Source organism: Bubalus bubalis, chromosome X (assembly GCF_019923935.1).
Source record: "Bubalus bubalis isolate 160015118507 breed Murrah chromosome X, NDDB_SH_1, whole genome shotgun sequence".
In the NCBI taxonomy this organism is placed as follows: domain Eukaryota; kingdom Metazoa; phylum Chordata; class Mammalia; order Artiodactyla; family Bovidae; genus Bubalus; species Bubalus bubalis.
The window spans coordinates 62,740,538-62,764,917 of NC_059181.1; the positions used below are offsets into that span (position 1 = coordinate 62,740,538).

General features: G+C 35.5%; 1 protein-coding gene across 1 annotated transcript in view; it reads right to left on the reverse strand.

The window, feature by feature from the left end:
• The window catches only part of TEX11 (testis expressed 11), a 211,524-nt gene that overhangs the window by 61,698 nt on the left and 125,446 nt on the right, over positions 1-24,380 (reverse strand). The window contains exons 18-22 of the mRNA XM_025276046.2: positions 15,028-15,152; positions 8,652-8,737; positions 5,872-5,928; positions 2,059-2,099; positions 245-331 (exon numbers count right to left, since the gene is read on the reverse strand). Of these exons, the coding sequence (XP_025131831.2) occupies positions 245-331; positions 2,059-2,099; positions 5,872-5,928; positions 8,652-8,737; positions 15,028-15,152 (396 nt within the window). The remainder of the gene's footprint in view (positions 1-244; positions 332-2,058; positions 2,100-5,871; positions 5,929-8,651; positions 8,738-15,027; positions 15,153-24,380) is intronic.

Below are 24,380 nucleotides of genomic sequence, written 5' to 3' on the forward strand. Positions count from 1 at the left end.
CCTGCAGTTCTAATTCAGTATTTTATTCTTAGATTCATTTCAATAGAAAATGAAGAAAACTAACAGTGAGTGCATGGTATGTCCAGGTTCCCCATTTTTTATAGTAAAACTGAGATTAAACAGTAAAACTGAGATTAAGCAAGTTATCCTTTTACCCATAGCTATAAATTTAAGAGCTAGAATTTGAATCTGTCTGATTCTATCACCCCACAATGTTTCGCTTAGCCACAGAATTTCCTTTTACCTGTTTTTCGAAACCAATGAGCTTCATTAATCTTAGAGGCTGAAGTCCAGGTTTCTCCTTCAGATAACTGAGTAAGGTTCAGGAATGCTGCATCAAACAAGAAAATCTGATATTGAAGTCTTTTACTTTATACTCTAACAAAGTTGTTAATCCTGCTTTAAAAACAGTCAGACATGAGCCTGGATTTAGAAAGTCCTTTTTCAGTGTGTGTGCATGAGTGCATACCAAAATAATTAAAATGACAAAAAGCATTACTAAGCTCTTATAAACTGTTAATTCAAACTCTGGAGAACAAACACATCTTTGGGGAGATTTTTAATTAGAGCAATCATTCACCACCTGAGGTAGAAAGATATGATTTATGTGTAAGGAAAAAATAGAAATAATCATTTAAAATACTGAAATAGAGATTGAGGATTGGAAGAGTACTGATAGGTTGGCATAATATTTACTTACTGAACTCCTACAGCAAGCAAAGTACAGAACCAAAATCTGTTGTGATCATCAGAAAACATTTATTACATACTCTTGTGGCCTTCTGAGAGAGAAGAATGCCAACAGTAAACATTCCTCTTTTGAAAAGCTGTGGTTTCTAAACTGATTTGTTACATTTAACAACCTGTTGACAGATATTTGAGGTATAAAAGTGAACTACTGCAATAAATGGGATAGAATTTCTAGGATATGGAGTTTTTGGTGTATTTTAGACTTAAGGAAATTGGTACATTGTTGTTATTTAGTTGCTAAGTCATACCCAACTCTTTTGTGACCCCATGGACCGTAGCCCACCAGGCTCCTCTGTCCATGGGATTTCCTAGCCAAGAATACTGGAGTGGGTTGCCATTTCCTTCTCTGAGGGATATTCCTGACCCAGGGATTGAACCCACATCTCCTGCATTGCAGGCAGATTCTTTACCACTGAGCCACCAAGGAAGCCCAAATAGGTACATGGGCAGTAGAAATCGGAAGACCTATTAGGCAAAAGCAACACCAAGAAAGAAAGCATGGAGTTGGAAAAAGGAATTCAATGGAGCTAGGAAGTTAGCTGAATGAAGTGGGAAGGCAGGAATTATTGGTATACAGAGGAGATGACATAGACTTGGATAGATGGATAGTGACTATAGTGAAGTCGCTCAGTCGTGTCCGACTCTTTGTGACCCTGTGGGCTATAGCCTACCAGGCTCCTCTGTCCATGGGATTTTCTAGGCAATAGTCCTGGAGTGGATTGCCATTTCCTTCTCCAGGGGATCTTCCTGACCCAGGGATTGAACCCGGGTCTCCCGCATTGTAGACAGACGCTTTACCGTCTGAGCCACCAGGGAAGTCCAGATAGATCGATGGACAGCCTCAAAATAACAGAGTAAGCAATCTGAATTTGATGCAGAGATCATGAAAATTAGTGGGGTTCAGAGTGTTTTTGTTTTGATCCTTTTTTACCTGTTCATTTTCTAGGTTAGAATCAAGTGGAAACAGAGATGGAAGGCAGGTAGGGAGGGAGGAAGGAAAAAACAGAAATGTCTTTTTAAAAACTGTAATAAAAACAGAGCTGAAATCACATTTGGACATGAATGCTAGTGACAGCAAACTTTTCTCTGCTTGTGAATAAAGAAACTAGATATACTGCTGTGACAAATGTTAGTAAAAACATGAAGCTTAACTCAAACATGAAGCCTTGGAGAATTATATATATTGAGAATTTATATATTGGAGAATTTATATATTGAATATTGGAGAATTTATATATTGGAGAATTTATATATTGATAGAGGATAGAGGCAAGATGAATGAGTGAAAATAATCAAGGAGATATTTACCTGTATTGAAGTAAGCCAAAATTCTATCCATTTCTTGCCTTCTAAAAAGTAAAGAAAAGAGTATTTTCCTGCTGTTCCAAAGCTTTACTACAGAAAAGTATAAAAAAGAGACTCTATTTGTACCTGAGAGCTTCTCAAAGAAAATGCAAAATTGTGAAGTTTTGTTGCTCAAGGTGCAAATCTATCATTTTACACCGTTTTTCCCCATTATAGGATACTGTTCCTCAGCCCCAATGTCCTCATATTTTTTTCTCTCTTCCCCCTCTACACCTATTCTTAAGCAAAGGATTTCAATGACTGATAAAGTTTTATATTACAGGGTCATAGAATTTGAGAGCAGGTACTGATCTCTGTGATTTTCAACTTTTTTTTTTGAAGAGGGGAAACCAGAACCTATGTTTCAGATAAAATTTTATAAAACTCTAATATACAAGAAGAGACAGAAGTGTAGCTGCTCTGGTTGAACCATTCGTGGGCAGAGCCCTAGAGCCTCAGTTCCTGGAAGTCCCTGAGGCAGTGCCATAGAATTTTCAGGTTTCTAAGGAATGTAGTTTAAAAATCACTTATCCATAACCTTAATTTTATAGATGAGAAAACAGATCTGGAAATTGGGGATGATTTGTCTAAGGTCATGCAATGATGACATCAAGACTACTACTACTCAAGCCTTTTGACCCTTTGTTAAGCTTCCTTGTGTGCTATGCTTAGTTGCTCAGTTGTGTCTGACTCTTTGCAACCCCATGGTCTTTGCGACTGTGGTCTGCCAGGCTCCTCTGTCCATGAGGATTCTCCAGGCAAGAATACTGGAATGGATTGCCATGCCCTCCTCCAGAGGATCTTCCCAACCCAGAGATCAAACCCAGGTCTCCCGCATTGCAGGCAGATTCTTTACCATCTGAGCCACCAGGGAAGCCCCAAGTCTCCTTAGGTGGGGTACATAAATTTTAACAGAGAAAAGCATCCCACTATGTTTAAACAAAGGATTAAATATGGAAGTATTAGCTAACTCAACTAAAGAAGTTTATACTAAGTAGGGTAGAATATACTCTATCTACAATCAGGAGAATGTCTAATATTATACAATGCAGACCGTGCTTCAGGAAAACTAGCCGCTTTCTAAGGGATAAACAATAGACATCTACTTTATATAAAGCAGCTTCTAACATAAATTTCATTAATCTGAATTTAAGCTGAGCTAAAGTTGACTTCTTCACTATTTAATTCAGTGACTATATAAAATAATCTAAAAAAAATAATAAAATAATCTATGAGGGGTCATTAATGTAAATAGTACAAGTAAGAATGAGGATATGGAAAGGAATGAACATTCTATTTAAGAGACAAACTGCTTTAAAAAGTTTTAGCACACAAATTGTTAATACTTAAGTAGATACTGTAATTTTTTTTGATACTGTAATTTAAAACCATATGATTGTAAAGCAATTAGCCTCCAATTAAAATAAATTCATACTAAAAAAAAAAGATTTTTAGAAGAGGATAGAACTTTAGAAATTTTCCAGTTCATCTTTTATTTAATAAGTGAAGAAAATAAAGCTTAGAGAAGTCAAATAAGTTGTTATTGTCTAAAGTAAACCAGAAGTTAGTGAAACAGCTGAAACTAGAACTCAATTCTCTGACTCTTTCCACTGAATTAGGCCTTTTCCCCCCTAAATTAGTCTAATCTATTCGTTAAATCAGGTCCTGACCTCTAAAACATTGCTAGTAGATGTTATTTTTTTAGATGTTCTTTATTACTGTATTTACATGAAAACAATAAAGGCATATTTTAAAAATATTCTGTAATTTAAGTTTGTCCTTAATTCAAACAAGATGCCTTTCTTTTTCCCTATCTTCAAATTAGTTTTAATGAGTGGGATCTGACTGCATTGCAATTACATGGAGTATGAAGCACCCTTTAAGTCCAATATAAGATCTTCTTATAAAGAACTGATATTTAGTCATTTAAACAAATTGAGTGACTATTATGTATGTGATACTGTCCTAGGTTTCAGAGATACAAAGATCAATATAAATAGCCCTTTTTAGCCTTCAAGGAGCTTTTATGTTCTATTAGCTATCAAGGTTTAGTCTCTGAGTTTCCTATTTTATTCTTTAACTTTTCACTGTTGAAAATTTCAAAGAAGTTTACATGTGTTAACAGATGAATGAACCCCCAGGTATCCATGGCTTAGCTTCAGTAATTATTAACTCATCATTAATCTTATTTCAATGATACCTCCACCTAGCTATATTATTTTGAAGCAAATTCCAGACATCACATAATTTCATCCATAAATATTTTAGGGTGTGTCTATAAGATAAAAGGATTCTTTAAAAATCATAACTATATTACCATTATATGCTTTAAAGATAATAATTTTATTTTAAATTTTAAATTATTTATTTGGCTGTGCTGGGTCTTAGTTGTAGCATGTGGGATCTTTTAGTTGTGGCATGTAGGATTTAGTTTCCTGACCAGTGATCAAACCAGGACCCCTGCATTAGGAGTGTGGAGTCTTAGCCACATACAACCAGGGAAGTTCCAATAATTTCTTAATATCATCAAATATTTGATCATTATTCAAATTCCAATTATCTCAATATTTTTTTTTTTAGTTTAAGTGCCCTTCAAATGGATTCACAGAACCTGTAAAGAGGCAAAACTTAACCAGACATGTATGGGTAGAATTTGTATTATAAAAAAAGTTATGTCATCAATATAATATTACCTCAGTTATAGACGGTTACCAATGAATTTAGCTGAAAAAATACTATACCTCCAGGTACAAACATACAAAGCAAAAATGAAGTAGTGGTACACTATTATAGACTTTTTGTCCAAGCAGAGACAATAGAGATGAGTGATATTTCTCTGAAAGTCATCCCTACTCAAGATCTTGAATAGTTTTCTTTTAAATTATTAGGAGTAAATTAATTTTGTGAATGAAAAATGGGTGACCTAATTCTTCCACAAATTGTTAAGTTCTTGATATCATATGCCACAGAAACTGTGGACAGAAAGATATTTAAATACTCCCAGCTGAGCTGATAGAAAATCGGAATCAACAAACCAATCAGGTTATTTATGTTTCTGTGGGAAAGTAAGAGATACATCTATATGTAAGTCTCCTGTTAAGAAAGGGAAAAACAGACCTCCCTGATGGTCCAGTGGTTAAGAATCTGCCTGCCAAAGCAGGGGACATAAGTTTGATCCTTGGTCTGGTGAGATTCCACATGCCACAGGGCAACGAGACCCACGTGCCACAACTACTGAGCCTGTGCTCTAGAGCCCATGAGCCACAACTACTGAAGCTTGTAATATAGAGTCTGCACTCTACAACAAGAGAAGCCACTGCAATGAGAAGCCCTTGCACCACAATTAGAGAGTAGCCCCCGCTCACTGCAACTGGAGAAAGTCTGCATGTAGCAACGAGGACCCAGCACAGCCATAAATAAATAAACGGGAAAAACAGATGCAATATCATAATGAAATCATAGCTAATGTTACTAAGGGCATGGTAAGGGTCTGGCAATATTCTAAGTGTTTTACACTTATTTATTCATCAAGTCATCACAGTAACCTCATAGGGTAAGTACTATTATTACACCCATTCTACAGATGAGGAAACAGAGGCCCAGGCTACATATCTAATAAGTGGCAGAGCCAAAATATAAATCCAGGAAGGCTAGCCCCAGAGTCTATATTGCCCTTACCCATTATACTATATATTTCTCAGTATTAGGTTTCTAGTGGAAGTTTTTCTATTTTTTTTCTAATGGTAAATACATCATTTCTGTTGAATTATAACTTACTTGTTTTCAGAGTCTGGCATTTGAGAAATTCTTGGAAGACAAAGACGAAACAAACACCTGTATGATAAAGTAATAAAAAATGATAAAGTAATAAAAAAAATGATGCTTAGAAAGAAATCAAGTTAGTAATCTTGATTACCCCAGGAGGTGGAAGTAAGAAAAGAGAGAGGAAAAGGAGATTAATTATTTTATTTGTAAGTCTTTGTATGTCTTAATGGTTGCAATGAAAACATACCAACTTTGTAATTTTGGAAGAGTAATTTAGTAAAATAATTTTAAAACAAAAGCATTGCTTATTAGACATTCTTAAATAGTTCCACAGTTTATATCATTGCCCCAAATCACCTGATGGAACATTAGGCATAATGTACAAGTCTTTTATATTTTTCTTTCTATAAAGGAACCTGGAACTGGCCTTTGGGTTCCATATAAACTAGGATGAGTACTTTTTGAAGGGATCTGGCAGCATGATGACAAATGGACAAAATAAGGTATTTTGTGAAGTTTCAAACCTTAAAAATCTTTAAAAATAAAAAACACTATCAATCATCCTGGATGATTTTAGATATTTATCTGACTAAACATATGCAAGTATCTCAAGACTCCTTCTGATATTATTATATCTGTGATTCCATTTCCCTTCAGAAGAGTGGACTCAAGTACAGTTGGCCAACAGGATAATCACTACAGAACCCTTCTGGTTTCCAGCTTTTCCACTGGCATATTCTCTACCATTACCTCAGCCTCCTCTGCCTGATTATTGTCTGTAAAAGTTCCCTTTTGATAAATCATTTTCCTTCATAGAAAGAGATAAAGAAAAGATCAGGTTTAACTGACATGTTCTTTTTTTTTTACTTTAAGCATTCTTACCAAATTTCCAATAGCATTTTTCACAGAAATAAGAGAAAAAAATCCTGAAATTCGTACGGAACCACAAAAGACCCTGAACAACCAAAGCAAGCTTGAAAAGCAAGAAGAAAGTTAGAGCCATCACATTTGTTTTCAAACTATACTACAAAGCTATAGTAATTAAAACAGCATGGTACTGGCATAAGAATAGTCATATAGACCAATGGAATAGAATAGAGAGCCCAGAAATAAACTCACCTATATATCATCAACCAATATTTGACAAGGGAGACATGAATACTTAATAGAGGAAATATAATCTTTGTCAGTAAGTGGTGCTGAGAAAATTGATATCCACACACAAAAGAATGAAACTGGACCTTTATCTCTCACTACACAGAAGACACAGATCAAAATGGATTAAAGACTTAAATACAAGACTTAAAACCAATTAAAAAACAAATAAATTTTTAAAAAAGAAGAAAAAAAAAAAAAAAACATAGAAGCATAAAACTCCTGGAAGAAAACACGGGGAAAAACTTGATAATGACTTTTTGGGTATGATACCCAAAGCACAAGCAACAAAAGCAAAAATGAGTTAAAATGAGTAAGTGGGGCTAAATCACAGTAAAAATTTCCTGCATGGCAAAGGAAACTATCAAAAAAATGAAAAGGCAACTAATAGAATGGAAGAAAATATCTGCAAATAATATATCTGATAAGTGGTTAATATCTAAAATATATAAGGAACTCCTACAGCTCAACTGCAAAATACAGTCTTATTTTAACATGGGAAGAAGCCCTGTATAGATATTTTTCCAAAGAAGACATCCAAATGGCCAACAGGTACATGAAAAGATGCTCAACATTATAATCATCAGGGAAATGCAAGTCAAAACCACAGTGAAATATCACCTCACACCTGTTAGAATGGCTATTATCCAAAAAAAAAGAGATAATAAGTTTTTTTATAGAAAAAAGGAAACCCTCATGCATTGTTGATGGGAATGCAAGCTGGTACAGCCACTGTGGAAAAAGAGCATGGAGGTTCCTCAGAAATTAAAAATAAAACTGCTATACAATTCACCAACCCAACTTTGGGGTATGTATCTAAAAGAAAGGAAATCATGTCTTGAAGAAATATCTGCACCCCAATGTTCACTATAGCATTATTTGCAATAGCTAAGACATGGAGACAACCTTAAGTGTCCATCAATGGAGGAATAAAGAAAATGTAGTATGGTGTACTTGCACACACACACAGGAATACTATTTAACTAGATAAAAGAAAGTCCTGTCTTTTGTGACAACATGGACAGACCTTGAAGGCATCGTACTAAGTGAAATAAGTCAGACAAAGAAAGACAAGTACTGGATTATCTCCCTTATATGTGGAATCTCTTAAAAAAAAAAAAAAGAAAGAAATAACAAAAAAAGCAAGAAATCCAAACACACAGAAACAGAGTAGAATGATGTTTGTTAGGGCCTGTGGGTGGAGAAAATGCAGAGATGCTGGTCAAAGGGTATAAACTTCCAGTTACAAATTGAATACAGCCCTGAGATCTAATGTACAGCATGGTAACTGTAGTTAACCACACTGTATTATATACATGAAGGTTGCTAAGAGAGTAAATCTTAAATGTTCTCACCACATACAGTGTAGTATTTTGTGAGGTGATGGATATAATCTTACTGTGCTAACCATTTCATAATATGAATGTGTATTAAATCACCAAGTTACATACCTTAAACTTACAAAATACCACCATTTGTCAGTTATATCTCAATAAAGCTGGGGAAAAAAAACCCACTTGGTATTGTAGGCATTGTTTCAGCCTGAATCCATCAGTACTATTACGGCAAAATTTATAGACCAAGAGTAACATGTATAGAGGAAATGCTTTTACATCCACAGGATGGGGCTTACTTACTTTAAAGCTGTAAGAACTTGTGGCGGCTCTTCTGAATATTTAGCTAAATTTTCCAAAGCTTTTACTGCTACGACTTGTTGGCCATTCTAAAAAGGATAAATATGATATGTTAAATTACATTTCAAAATGATACTTATAAAATACTGTCTATATTCCTGCCCATTAAGGACAAGAAAAAAATCTAAACTTGTCTGTTTTGCATTCTCAAAAGAGTTGCTGCAAGATGGTAGAAGGATTACTCATTGAAAAACTTTTTACTAAACAGGTTCATATTGGCCCCAGAAAGCCACTCCTCTCTATCCACAAACACTCATAGCCTTGCCAACACTGCATTGACTCCACTAGGACTAATCTTACTGAGCTCTTTATTCCTGTTTATCAGCAGTAACCAAAAGAACCCCAGACTCTGAGATCACCCTCATTTCCAGCACCCTAATCCACATAAGGGTTTCCAAAGTGGCTCAGTGGTAAAAAAAAAAATTCACCTGCCAACGCAGGAGACACAGGATTGATCCCTGGGTCAGGAGGATCCCACTCCAGTATTCTTGCCTGGGAAGTTCCATGGTGAGAGGAACCTGGTGGGCTACAGTCCATGGGGTCACAAGAGTTGGATACAACTCTTTTTTGACTATAAACAACAAACCTTTCTAATTCACTCCTTTTATCACTCCAGCAATCCTTCAACTGCATTAAGATCACCAATACATTGACACTACTAACATTTCACCATTCCTAATCTCTTTGAAGTCCTCCTCTGTATCTAGTTTGAATTCCATGGGGATTCATTATAACCATTTCCTTCTTTCTTGATTTTCCTGCCCCTCTTTTGCTTGGTTGTGTTCATCTGGAAAAACTATGTTGTTGTTCAGTCACTAAGTCATGTCAGCAAACCCAAGCCTGGTTAAATTCAACTTTCTAGTCACTTTTGTGCCTGTATACATGCAGCTGAAACTAGCCAGATAAAAACCTGTACAACTATTTATTTTAAAATTTCATCAAATGGACCTTACTGCTACAAGGCAAGCATACCACATACCCTTGCCATTCACTTTTCTGATTTTCTGGATGATCAGTTGACATCTTGTCCTCTTTTCTCAAACACCTCCTCTCCTATTCTTACTCTCGGGTGATGACCTTGTTTCCCACTTCATTGAGAAAAGTGAAGCAGTTAGGAAAAGAAGTTCTACAGATTCCCACTACCACATCTACTCACACACCAGGAACCACACCCACATACTCTGCCTTCTCAATTGTTATCATAAATTAACTGTCCACGTTTCTTCCTACTTGTTGTTGTTCAGTTGCTAAGTCATGTCCAATTCTTTGCAACCCCATGGACTGCAGCAAGCCAGGCTTCCCTGTCCTTCACTACCTCCCCGAATTTGCTCAAACTCATGTTCATCGAGTTGGTGATGCTCTCTAATCACTTCATGCTCTGACTCCCCACTTCTCCTTTTGCCTTCAATCTTTCCCAGCATCAGTCTTTTCCAATCAGCTGGCTCTTCACATTAGGTGGCCAAAGTACTGGAGTTCAGCATCAGTCCTTCCAATGAATATTCAGGGTTGATTTCCTTTAGGATTGACTGGTTTGTTCTTCTTGCAGTCCAAGGGACTCCCAAGATAAAAGCATCAATTCTTTGGCACTCAGCACTCTTTATGGTCTAACTTACATCCATACATGACTACTGGAAAAACCACAGCTTTGAGTATATAGACCTTCATTGGAAAAGTGATGTCTCTGCTTTTTAATACACAATCTAGGTTTGTCGTAGCTCTTCTTCCAAAGAGAAAGTGTCTTTTAATTTCATGGCTGCAGTTAGCGTCCACAGTTTCTTTGGAGCCCAAGAAAATAAAATCTGTCACTATTTCTACATTTTCCCCTTCTATCCGTCATGAAGTGATGGGACTGGATGCCATAATCTTTTTTTTTTGAATGCTGAGTTTTAAGCCAGCTTTTCTTCCTAGAGCCAACCCAGAAAATTACACACTTGTGTCCATTACTGTTTAATGACATTAGTCTAACAACTTTCATTTTTGTAACATTGCCAACTTTTGTTCTCTAACTGGGTCATTCCTATCAGTATATAAGCATTCTCATTCATCCAATTTCAAGCAAATAAACAAACCTCTTTATCCTACTTCTCTCACCAACTACTACCCAACTTCTTTTATTTTTCTTGCCCAACTTCCTTTCTTCCCTTTGTAGTAAACGTTTCTACAGAATTGTCTATACTTATTGCATACAATTTCTTTCCTTCAATTCTCTCTTGAGCCTACTGTAATCAGGCATTTGTCCTACCTCGACCCAAACTGCTCGTCAAACTCACCAACGACCAACATATTATAAATTCCAATGGTCAATTCTCAGTCCTCATCGTATTTGACATATCAGCAACAATCAACATAATCACTCTTTCCTCCTTGAAACACAGCTGCCTTCTAAGACACCACACCATCCTTGTTTTCTCCTACCTCATGGATTGTTCTCTTTCATTAATTACCCTTTTATTGGTTCCTCTCAGTTCAGTTCAGTCACTCAGTAGTGTCCGACTCTTTGCAACCCCATGAACTGTAGAACGCCAGGCCTCCCTGTCTATCACCAACTCCCGGAGTTTACCCAAACTCATGTCCATTGAGTCAGTGATGCCATCCAACCATCTCATCCTCTGTCATCCCCTTCTCCTCCTGCCTTCAATCTTTCTCAGCATCAGGGTCTTTTCAAATTAGTCAGTTCTTCACATCAGGTGGCCAAAGTACTGGAGCTTCAGCTTCAACATCAGTCCTTCCACTGAATATTCAGGACTGACTTCCCTTAGGGTGGACTGGTTGGATCTACCTGCAGTCCAAGGGACTCTCAAGAGTCTTCTCTAATACCACAGTTCCTCTGAACAGTTACTGGTTCCTCTGCTTTTCTCCAAACCATTAATATTTGAGAGCTCCAGGCTCAGTTTCTGGTCATCTTCTCTATTTCATTTATACTCACTTCCTTGGTGATGGTATCCCAGTCTAATAGCTTTATATATCATCTATATATGTGGAGAAGGCAATGGCACCCCACTCCAGTACTCTTGCCTGGAAAATGCCATGGATGGAGGAGCCTGCTAGGCTGCAGTCCATGCTAAGGGTCAGACACTACTGAGCGACTTTGCTTTCACTTTTCACTTTCATGCATTGGAGAAGGAAATGGCAACCCACTCCAGTGTTCTTGCCTGGAGAATCCCAGGGACGGAGGAGCCTGGTGGGCTGCCGTCTATGGGGTCGCACAGAGTCGGACACGACTGAAGTGACTTAGCAGCAGCAGCAGTAAACCTTTCTCTTCAGCCCAGACCTCTTTCAGAACTCCAGAGCTGTATCAACTGACTACTTGGATCTCCCTTTGGATGGTCTAACAGACATCTCAAATGCATCATGTCCAAATTGCACTCCTAACTGTCCTCCCAACTCTGCTCTATTCGCAGCTTCTCCTAGTTCAGTTGATGGCAACTCCTTTTGATGACCCAGTCTCTTTCTCTTATACCCTTCATCTGTCAGCAAATTCTCTTATCATTTACCTCCACTGTTATCTCCCTTATCTGAGTCACCTTAATCTTTTCTCTGGATTACTTTAAAAATTTCCTAATAGGTATCCTTGCTTCCACCTTGGCTCTTCTTTTCTGGCCTATTCTCAGTATACACCCAAGAGTATTTCTGTTAAATAAAAGTCAAATCATGTCACGACACTCCAATGTCATTCAGAGTAAAAGTCAAAGTACTTTCACTAGTCTATAAGGATCTATATAATCCAGACTCTCTATTACCTCTCTGACTTGATCTTTCATTAATCCCACCCTTTATTCACTCTAGCCATACTGGCTTCCTTGCTACTCCTGGTACCTACCTTACAGGCTTTGAATTGGTGTTACCTCTGCCTGGAATACTGTTCCTCTTCACTTCCCCCATATATCTACAGGGCTAACTCCCTCACCAATTTCAAGTCTTCGTACAATGTCATCTTCTTGATGAGACCTACCCTCATCATTCTATTTGAAAAAAATAACTCACACCAATTTCAGCCCATTCCCATCCCTGATCTGCTCTATTAAGACTGCTCTATTTTTTCTATATTGCTATCAACTTCTAACATATTATGTCATTTCTTATTTATTATGCTTATTAATATTTTCTTTCTTCCTGCTTGAATGTTAGCTCCAAGAAGGTATATCAATGTTTTGTTTACTTATTTATACCAAGAGCCCAGAACAATGGTAGGCACATAGTAGATACTCAATAAATATCTGCTGAATGAATGATAGTCTCATTAGCACTTGAAATGCCTTTTGCAAAGCAATTACACTAAGTGAAGACTGGATTCCACCCTTGTTCTTTTGTAGAAATATATTCAATTTCCTGGGCTTGGCTCATCCATACTTCCTTCCATCTTCTAATTCAAACTACTTTGGGTTTCTTCCCCCCGATTCTTTCTCTTCTATTACAATTATTTGCTTTTCAGAAATATAGTTCCATAATTCTTCCACCACCTTTCTTCTGCTTTCCATCAGATATAACTATATAAACCTTCCTTTAAAAATATATTTGCTTTTGGGTTCCCCATTACAGATTTTTCTCTCATTTTCTGCACAAACACATCCTGTATCCACATCTGCCAAATATTTTTCCTCTTCCAGGAGTTTTATTATCCTATTCATTAACATCAAAACACATATTATTCAAAACTATATTCAGCTATTACTTTGAGCAAGATACTGGACTGGGTACTAGAAATATGGTCCTCAAGTGTCAGAAAGCATTTAACAGGAGGCTTCCTGTGTGCTGTTTTGGATCTGTCATGAATCCTCTGTTCCTTATTAATTCCCAAATATTCAGGAATTAAGAAGGGTGGCAAACTGCTCCCAGGGCTGAGGAATGCATGCATTTCCTTCGTTCGTTTTTCCATACGATAATAAGTAACTATTTATGACCCTCTTCCTTTTTATGAACCATAGGGTAAAAGGGATTATTTACAACCCTCTCTCTTTGATATAGATTGCCTTATGTTTCCTTGATAGTTTTTAAGTCTGGACTTTTGATCTTTATCTTTGCTAAACAAAGCTACCTTGTAAGACACTATATATACCCACACTATGTTGAATAAAACACCTTTGCTCCATCAGAGCTTGGGTCCCTGTGTCTTTCTCTTTCTCTCTCTCTCTGGCTAATTCTCTGGAGCACAGAAACTCGTCATGCTCACTCTCCTGCCCAGGCTTCTAAGACCCTCTCAAGAAGGCGCACTGTGCCTTCACCCCCTGGAGAGGGCGCCCAGTGCCTTCGTGAGCAACGCAAGCCCTGTGTCAAGGACTTCACTGGTTTTCTGCGCAAACCAGGGAATATCAGCCTCTCTTTCTCTTTTACTTTCTTATCGTCAACTCCAGACCACCAGGTTCTGGTCCATTAAAGGACCTCAACACTCAAGGGTCTTGTAAGTCAAGTTGGACAGACAATCCATGCATTAGCAATATAAGGCAGTATATAAAATACAGACCAAATAAGTGGTATACACATTAAAAATGACTGCAATTCAGAGTAGGAGGAGAGCACTGAGAACTAGAATTGATTTGGGAAGTCTGTACAGTGGAAAAAAATCTTAAGGTAACATTTAAATAAGAACATTTCTTAAAAGATAGAATGGTGTAAATAAGACAGGGAAAAAGGAATGCGATTGGCCTGTTTGAGAAACATTGAATGTGCTTGGAGTTACAGAAGTCTTATGTGTCCGCTATTCTAGACCCTGTGCCTAAGGTAATAGTGGCTTATATCACTATGATGATGATACAGGGGAGTAATATGAGATAAAGTAGAAGAGACACCTGTGGCCAGATTGTATATTGTTAATAATATACTTGACAGTTGTTACAATGCTTTTCCTAATCCTATATATTTACTAAGACCAGAATTTTGCCAATAAAAAAAGGAGGTACAAGTTATTATTGCTTCCAAACTAAAGTTGTTTTTTGGTTATCAACTAGAAAGGTCCATTAAGGTTCAAACTTTTTTTTTGCAAACCAATGAGATAGATATGTCTCCAAATAAATAACTTTTTTTTTGCATAGTATAGCATTTTAAATCTCAAGTTTCTATTAAAAGTTAATGTTTTGCTACGTGTATTTTTCTATTGTTTTAAGAACAAATATCTAACTTCACTTTGTTTTATTTACTTTAAATCATAAAAAGATGAAGAGAAATAAAGCAATTCTACAACCAAATTTGGTGCGAAAATAATGAGGCAAAATAGATGGTAAAGAAAAGCCTCTCCTGTGCCTAACTGATGATGATTCTATCATAATAGTCTCTGAAAATGGAAAAGAGGTAAAAATCTCATAAGTGGGTACATAAGAATTACCTCTAAAGCAAACTGGGCAGCCAAACAGAAAAGCATGACACCTGAGCTTCTCTTTGTAGATACATTATTCTCATGTTGCTCTTCAGTCGTTAATAAATACTCCAAACTGAAAATTGCCTGCAAAGCTGAAAAACAAGGAGACAATTAAACATGAGATACTCTTATCAAAGATAATAGCTATATGGTTATTATACCACAATGACTTTGGAATTCATTTTAAGAGCACTAATATCTTATTAATTTTCAAAAGTCACCTAAATAGCTAAATTGTTAAGGAAGACTTGAAAGTCAGAAAAATGCCCAACTGAGCAGTTCACCTCTTTGAATTTATTCCATGGATATACCTGCAAAAGTGAATAAAAACATACAAATATATTCAGACAGCAATTTTTTATAAGAGTAAAATATCCTAAATTTAATCAATAATGAATGGGATAAATATAATTTGGTACATATAATACAGAACAGAGTAAAAAAAATTATATTAAATTTCATTATATGCCTTAAAGGTATACCATGGTAAGTTAAATATATGTACTATAGACCTTAAGTAACAACTAAAATAACAAAAGAAAAAGTTATAGCTAATAAGCCAAAGAATGAGATAAACATAATGATAAAACACTGAATTAACCCAAAAGAAAGCAGAAAAAAGAAAAATGGCAACAAAGACCAGAAAAGACAAACAGAAGACAAATAACAAGATGCTAAATTTAAACCTAGCCATATCAACAATCACGTTAAAATATAAATGGTCTAGATGATCCATTTAAAAGACAGAGACAGGCTGAATTAAAGAAAGCGACTTTTAGCTATATGCAACTAACAAAAAACATACTTTAAAAATAAAGCCAAAACTGGTTAAAAGACAATGATAGGATAATATACACTCTGGCAGAGGTTATCAAAAGAAAGCTGGAGTGGTTATATTAATATCACACAAAACAGGTAAACATAAATTCAGAAGTTCTCAACAAAGTACTAGCAAACCAAATGTGACAACACACTAAAAGGATCATACACCACGATCAAGTGGGATTTATCCCTGGGAGGCAAGGATTCTTAAATATATACAAAACAATCAATGTGATACACCATATTAACAAATTGAAGAATAAAAATCATATGATCACCACAAGAGATGAAGAAAAAGCTTTCATCAAAATTCAATACCAATTTATGATAAAAATTCTCCAGAAAGTGGGCATAGAGGGAACCTACCACAACATAATAAAGGGTATATACAACAAACCCACAGCAAACATTATTCTCAATAGTGAAAAACTGAAAAGATTTCCTCTAAGATCAGGAACAAGACAAAGGTGTACAATCTCACCACTGTTATTCAACATAGTCACGGAAGTCCTAGATACAGCAATCCGAGAACAAGGAAATAAAAGAAGAACAAATTGGAACAGAAGTAAAACATTTACTGTTTGCAGATGACCTGATACTATACATAGAAAACCCTAAATATACCACCAGAAAACTACTAGAGCAAATCAATGAATTTAGTAAAGCTGTATGATACAAAATTAACAGAGAAATCTCTTGCATTCCTAAACACTAACAATGAAAGATCAGAAAGAGAAATGAAGGAAATAATCCCATTTATCATTGCAACAAAAAGAATAAAATAACCTAAGAATAAATCTACCTAAGGAAGCAAAAGACCTGTACACAGAAAACTGTAAGATATTGCTGAAAGAAATCAAAGATGATACAAACAGATAAAAGAGATATATCATGTTCTTTGATCAGAAGAATCAATATTGTGAAAATGACTATACTACCCAAAGCAATCTACAGATTCAATGCAATCGCTATCAAATTACAACATTTTCCACAGGACTAGGTAAGAAAATTTTACAGTTTGTATGGAAACAGAAAAGACCCTGAATAGCCAATGCAATCTTGAGAATGAAAACTGAAGCTGGAGAGATCAGATTCCCTGATGTCAGATTATGTTACAAAGCTACAGTCATCAAGACAGTATGGTACTGGCACAAAACAGAAATGTACAGCAATGGAACAGGATACAAAGTCCAGAGATAAATCCATGCACTTATGGCCACCTAATCTGTGATACAGGAAGCAAGAATATCCAGTGGAGAAAAGATAGCCTCTTCAATAAGTGGTGCTGGGAAAACTGGACAGCTATGTGTAAAAGAATGAAATAGAACACTTCCTAATACAATGCACAGAAATAAACTCAAAATGGATTAAAGACCTAAATGTAAGACTAGACACTATAAACCTCTTAGAGGAAAACAGAAACAGAACACTCATAAATCACAGCAGGGTCTTTTTTGAACCACTTCCTAGAATTAAAAAAAAAAAAATGAACAGATAGGACCTTATTAAACTTAAAAGAACAGAACTGCACTCATCTCACATGCTAGCAAAGTAATGCTCAAAATTCCCCAAGTCATGCTTCCACAATATGTTATCCATGAACTTCCAGATGTTCAAGCTGGATTTAGAAAAGGCAAAGGAACCAGAGATCAAATTGCCAACATCCGCTGGATCATCAAAAAAGCAAGAGAATTCCAGAAAAATATCTATTTCTGCTTTATTGACTATGCCAAAGCCTTTGACTCTGTGGATCACAATAAACTGTGGAAAATTCTGAAACAGATAGGAATACCAGACCACCTGACCTGCCTCTTGAGAAAGGGGAATCCTCTTGCATTGTTGGTAGGAATGCAAATTGACACAGCCACTATGGAGAACAGTATGGAGGTTCCTTAAAAAACTAAAAACTACCATATGACCCAGCAATTCCACTACTGGGCACATACCCAGAGAAAACCATAATTCAAAAAGATACATGCACCCCAATATTCACTGCAGCACAATTTACAACAGTCAGGACATGGAAGCAACCTAAATGTCCATCAACAGAGGAATGGATAAAGAGATTTGGTATATATAGACTATCAAATATTAGTCAGCCATAAAAAAGAATGAAATTGGGTCATTTGTAGAGATGTGGATGGACCTTGAGACTGTCATATTAGTGAAGTAATTCAGAAAGAGAAAAACAATTGTATATTACTGAATATATGTGGAATCTAGAAAAATTATATAGATGTTCTTATTTGCAAAACAGAAGTAGAGACAGAGATGCAGAGAACAAAAAAATAAACACCAAGGTAGCAAAGTGGGGGGTTGTATGAAATGAGAAATCGGGATTGACAGTTCAGTTCAGTTCAGTTGCTCAGTCATGTCTGACTCTTTGCAACCCCATGGACTACAGCACTCCAGGCCTTCCTGTCCATCACCAACTCCCAGAGTTTACTCAAACTCATGTCCATTAAGTTGCTGATGCCATCCAACCATCTCATCCTCTGTCGTCCCCTCCTCCTCCCGCCTTCACTCTTTCTCAGCAACAGGGTCTTTTCAAATGAGTCAGTTCTTTGCATCAGGTGGTCAAAGTATTGGAGTTTCAGCTTCATCATCAGTCCTTCCAATGAATATTCAAGACTGATTTACTTTAGGATGGACTGGTTGGATCTCCTTGCAGTCCAAGGGACTCTCAAGAGTCTTCTCCAACACCACAGTTCAAAAGCATCGATTCTTCAGCACTCAGCTTTCTTTAAGGTCCAACTCTCACATCCATACATGACCACTGGAAAAACCATAGCCTTGACTAGATGGACCTTTGTTGGCAAAGTAATCTCTCTGCTTTTTAATATTCTATCTAGGTCATAACTTTTCTTCCAAGGAGCAAGCATCTTTTACTTTCATGGCTGCAGTCAACATCTGCAGTGATTTTGGAGCCCCCCAAAATAGTCTGTCACTGTTTCCACTGTTTCCCCATCTATTTGCCATTAATTGATGGGACCAGATGCCATGATCTTAGTTTTCTGAATGCTGAGTTTTAAGCTTTTTTCACTCTCTTCTTTCACTTTCATCAAGAGGCTCTTCAGTTCTTCTTTGCTTTCTGCCATAAGGGTGGTGTCATCTACATATCTGAGGTTATTGATATTTCTCCCAGCAATCTTGCTTCCAGCTTGTGCTTCATCCAGCCCAGTGTTTCTCAAGATGTACTCTGTATAAGTTAAATAAGCAGGGTGACAATATCCAGCCTTGACGTACTCCTTTTCCTATCTGGAGCCAGTCTGTTGTTCCATGTTCAGTTCTAACTGTTGCTTCCTGACCTGCATACAGATTTCTCAGGAGGCAGGTAATGTGGTCTGGTATTCCCATCTCTTTCAGAATTTTCCAGAGTTTGTTGTGGTCCACACAGTCAAAGGCTTTGGCATAGTCAATAAAGCAGAAGTAGATGTTTTTCTGGAACTCTTTTGCTTTTTCGATGATCTAACTTAGGATTGACATATATACACTATTGATACTATGTATACAATAGATAAGCAATGAGAGCCTATTGTATAGTTCAGGGAACCCTACTCAGTGCTCTGTGGTGACCTAAATGGGAAGGAAATACAAAAAGGAGGGGATATGTGTATATTTATAGCTGATTCACTTTGCAGTACAGTAGAAACTAACATAATACTTTAAAACAACTATACTCCAATAAAAACTAATTTAAAAAATAATGGACAAAACAGATTTCAGAGCAAAGAGTTAGTGCCAGAAGGTTATTTCATGATGATAAAGGAATCAATTTATTATGATGACATAACAATCCTGAATGTTTATGCACCTAATACCAGAAGGAAAAACTTACAGAACTGCAAGGAGAAATGCACAAATCCATAATTATAGTCAAAGTTTTCAATGAAGGCTCTCAAATAATTGACAGGACAGGTAGACAGAGAATATTTATATTTAGGATATTTAGAATATTTATAAATAGGATATTAAACAGTATTAATCTATCTGGCCTGATTGACATTTATAGAACACTTGACCTTACATCAGCAAAATACACATTCCACTCAGGTATACAGGGAACATTTATCAAGAAAGACAATACTCTAGTCCATACAACAAGCCTTAGCATATTTAAAAGGATTCATACAAACTTATGATCATAGACTGAAACAGAATTAAATTAATAAAAAGTTCTCTGAAAAAAATTCTCTGGAAATCTACAAATGTTTGTAAAATAAATAGCATACTTCTAAACAATCTATGGGTTTTCACTGGAGTCAAGTCACATTGAAAAATATGACTGAATTAAAATGAAAACACAATATATAAAAATTTGTGGATTGTCACTAAGGCAGCACTTAGAAGGTAATTTATAGCATTAACTGTTTATATTAGACCAGAATAAAGGTCTAAATCAATAACCTCAGCTTTCAACCTTTGGAAACTAGAAAAGAAATAGCCAATGAAACTCAAAGTAAGTAGAAGAATGGAAGTGATAAAGATCAGAAAAGTAATAAATGAAACAGAAAACAGAAAAACTAGAGAAAAATTAATGAAACCAAAAGCTAGTTCTTTGAGGTCAATAAAACTGATCAGCTTACAGCCACTGACAGGAAAAGAGAGAAGATGCTAATTACAGATATCAAGAATGAGAAATATGACATCATTTTAGAATTTACAGATGTTAAAAGGATAATATGAATGACATAATGAAAGATTTTAGGCCAATAATTTCAACAACTTAGATGAAACATAAATTTCTTCAAAGACATAAAACTACCAAAGCTCAGGAAATAATAGATAACCTGAAGAATTCTATTATCTATTAAAGAAATTGAGTTTATAATTAAAAGCTTTCTCATAAAGAAAATTCCAGCCCCAGATAACTTCACTGGTGAACTCTACCAAACATTTAACAAAAAAATAACACCAATTGAGCAACAAAAACTCTACTAGAAGATGTAAAAAGGAAGTGTATTTTCCAATTCATTCTATGCAATAAGCATTACCCTAACAGGAAAAGAAAAACAGAGACCAATATCTGTGACCATGGACACAGGCACAAATATTCTTAAAAAAACTATTAGCAAATCAAATCTAACATTATATTTAAAAAGAACACATCAAGACCAAGTGGAGCTTATTCCAGGAAGGCAGCATTGGTTCAACAGTTGGAAAATCAATATAACTCACCATACTAAAAAAACGTCAAAAAATTGATCATTTCGTTTGCAAATATTTTCTTCCATTCTGAGGGTTGACTTTTCATTTTGGTTATGGTTTCCTTTGCTGTGCAAAAGCTTTTATGTTTGATTCAGTCCCATTTGTTAATTTTTGCTTTTATTTTCATCACTCAAGGATGTAGACTGAAAAAGATCTTGCTGTGATTTGCATCACAGAGTGTTCTGCTTACATTTTCCTCTAAGAGTTTTATAGTATCCGGCCTCATACATTTAGGTCTTTAATCCATTTTGAGTTTAGTTTTGCGGATGGTGTTATGGAGTGTTCTAATTTCATTCTTTTATATGAAGCTGCCCAGTTTTCTCAGCATCACTTATTTAAGAGACTATCTTTTCTCCATTGTATATTCTTGCCTCCTTTGCAACAGATTAGGTGTGTGGGTTTATCTCTGGAATTTCTATCCTGTTCCATTGATCTGTATTTGTTTTTGTGCCAGTACGGATTAATCTTTCCAAAAATACACAAACAGCCCATGAAGCTTAACGTCAAAAAACAACCCAATCAAAGAGGAGACGAAGATCTAAACAGATATTTCTTCAAAGAAGACATACAGACGGCCAAAAAGCATATGAAAAGATGCTCAACATCATTAATTATTAAAGAAATGCATATCAAAACTACAATGAGATAGCACCTCATACCAGTTAGCAGGGCCATCATCAATAAATGCTGGAGAGGCCTTGGAGAAAAGGGAATCCTCCTGCAGTGCTGGTGGGAATGTAAACTGGTATAGACACTATGGAGAACAGTATGGACGTTCCTTAAAAAATTAATAACAGAGCTACAATATAATCCAGCAATCCCACTCCTGGGCATCTCTCCAGAGAAAACCGTAATTCAAAAAGATACATGACCATTCACTGCACCATTATTTACAATACTCAGGACATGGAAGTGACCTAAATGCCCATCTACAGAGTAATAGATAAAGAAGATGTGGTATAAATATATGACGGAATATTACTCAGCCACTAAAAAGAGTGAAATAATGCCACTTGCAGCAACACAGATGGACCTAGGGATTGTCATACTGAGTGAAGAAAGCCAGACAAAGACAAGTATCATGATAACACCTACATGTGGAATCTAAAAAAAGGGTAAAAAAAATTTAAAATGGGTACAGGTGAACTTATCTGCAAAATAACAGAGTTACAGATGTAGAAAAGAAACTTATGACTACTAGGGTGTAAGGGGAAGGAGAGACAAAAGATTGGTACTGACATATACACACTACTGTATATAAAAGCAATAACTAATAGAGACCTACTGTATAGAACAGGGAACTCTACTCAATACTCTGAAATGGCCTATATTGGTAAAGAATCTAAGAAAGAGTCAACATATGTATATGTATAACAGACTATCTTGGTTGTACACCTGAAACTAATACAATATTGCATTAATACTTTAGTTTAATTACTATTAAAGTGTACTCCAATAAAATTTTTTTAACTTGATCATTTCAATAGATGTAAAAAAAATCATGACCAAATTCAACATCCATTTCTGATAAAAAACATCTAGGAAACTGCAAACAGAAGGGAACTTCCTCAATCTGATAAAAAATATCTATGAAAAACCTATAGCTAACATCATACTTAATGATTGAAAATTGGATGGTTTCCCTCTAAAATCAGGAAAAAGTCAAGGATGTCTGCTCTTTACCAATTTTACTCAACACTGTGCTAGAGATTCTAACAAGTACAATAACACATGAAAAAAACTGCACCCATATTGGGCAGAAAGTAGTAAAATTGTCTTTATTTGTAGATAACATTACATCTACAAGGAAGCTACTGGAAGCAATAAGTGAATTTAGAAATCTTTAGGATACAAGATCAATATACAAAAATCATTTGTATTTCTACATACTAGCAATGAACAATCAGAAACTCCAAGATTTTTAAAAAATGCCATTTGAAATAGCATAAAATATACAGTATACTTAAGGATAAATCTGACAAAAGATGAGTAAGACTGATATGATAAAAGATAGAAACAATCTCTGAGAGAAATTAAAGAACTAAACAAATGGAGGTATATAACTCCATTTCACAGATTGGAAGATGTTGATTCTCTCCATACTGATGTATATATACATTCAATGGAATCTCAATCAATATTTACTTTTGTAGAAATTGAAAAAACTGATTCTAAAATTCACAGAGATGTACAAAGACTTAACCCAAACAATTTGAATGAGAAGAATAAAGTTGGAGGGCCAATACACCTGATTTCAAATTTACTATATAGTTACATTAATCAAGACAGTGTCGGAATGGTGTAAAGATAAATAGATCGGTGGAACACAATGAAGAGTCCACAAACGAACCCATACACAGCTGATTTTCATTAAAGGTGCAAAGGAAATTCAGTTGGGAAAGGACAGAACGTATAAATAAATGAAACTGGAATAATTAGGTAGCCATGTGCCAATAAAGGAACTTCAATCCACACCTTAAGTCAAAAAAATGCAAAATGGATCACAGAACTAACCATAAACTTTAAACCTAAAACCACAAAATTTCTTGAAGAAAACATAGGGAAAACTTTTTGTGATCATGGATTAAGTAACGATTTCTTAGTTACAATACCAAAAAGATCCATAAAAGAAGAAAAAATATAAATTCAACTTCATCAAACTTGTCATGAAATACACTAAGAAAATAAAAAGAAAAAATTTATAAAACACATATCTGATAAATAACTTGTATTTAAAATATATAAAGAACTCTCAAAATTCAATAAGAATACAAAAGCTCCTTATATAAAACTGGGCAAAAGATTTGTACAAACACTCCATCAAACAAGATGTATGGATGTCAAATATTAGATATTGTGGAAATACTAATTATAACCTTATCATGATATCTCAACCTGCTAATTAGAATGACTAAATTTTCCAGTGGACAATTGCAAGTGCTTATAAGGATGCAGATCAACTGGAACTTTAACATACAGCTAGTTAGAGCATAAAACTCTAGAGCCATTTTAGAAAAGAGCTTGGCAGTTTCTAACAAACATATACTTATCATATGACCCAGCAAACATATCCCTCAATATTTACCCTAGAGAAGTGAAATCTTGTCATCGCACAAAATCTGTAAATAGATGTTTATCACACCTTTATTCATAATCACCAACACTGGAAAACATTTGAATATCCTTCAACTGGTAAATGTATAAATTGCAAATGTATAATGTATAAAATTCATTCATACTTATGAAATACTATATGAATTAAAAAAAGTAACAAACTATATCAGTATGAA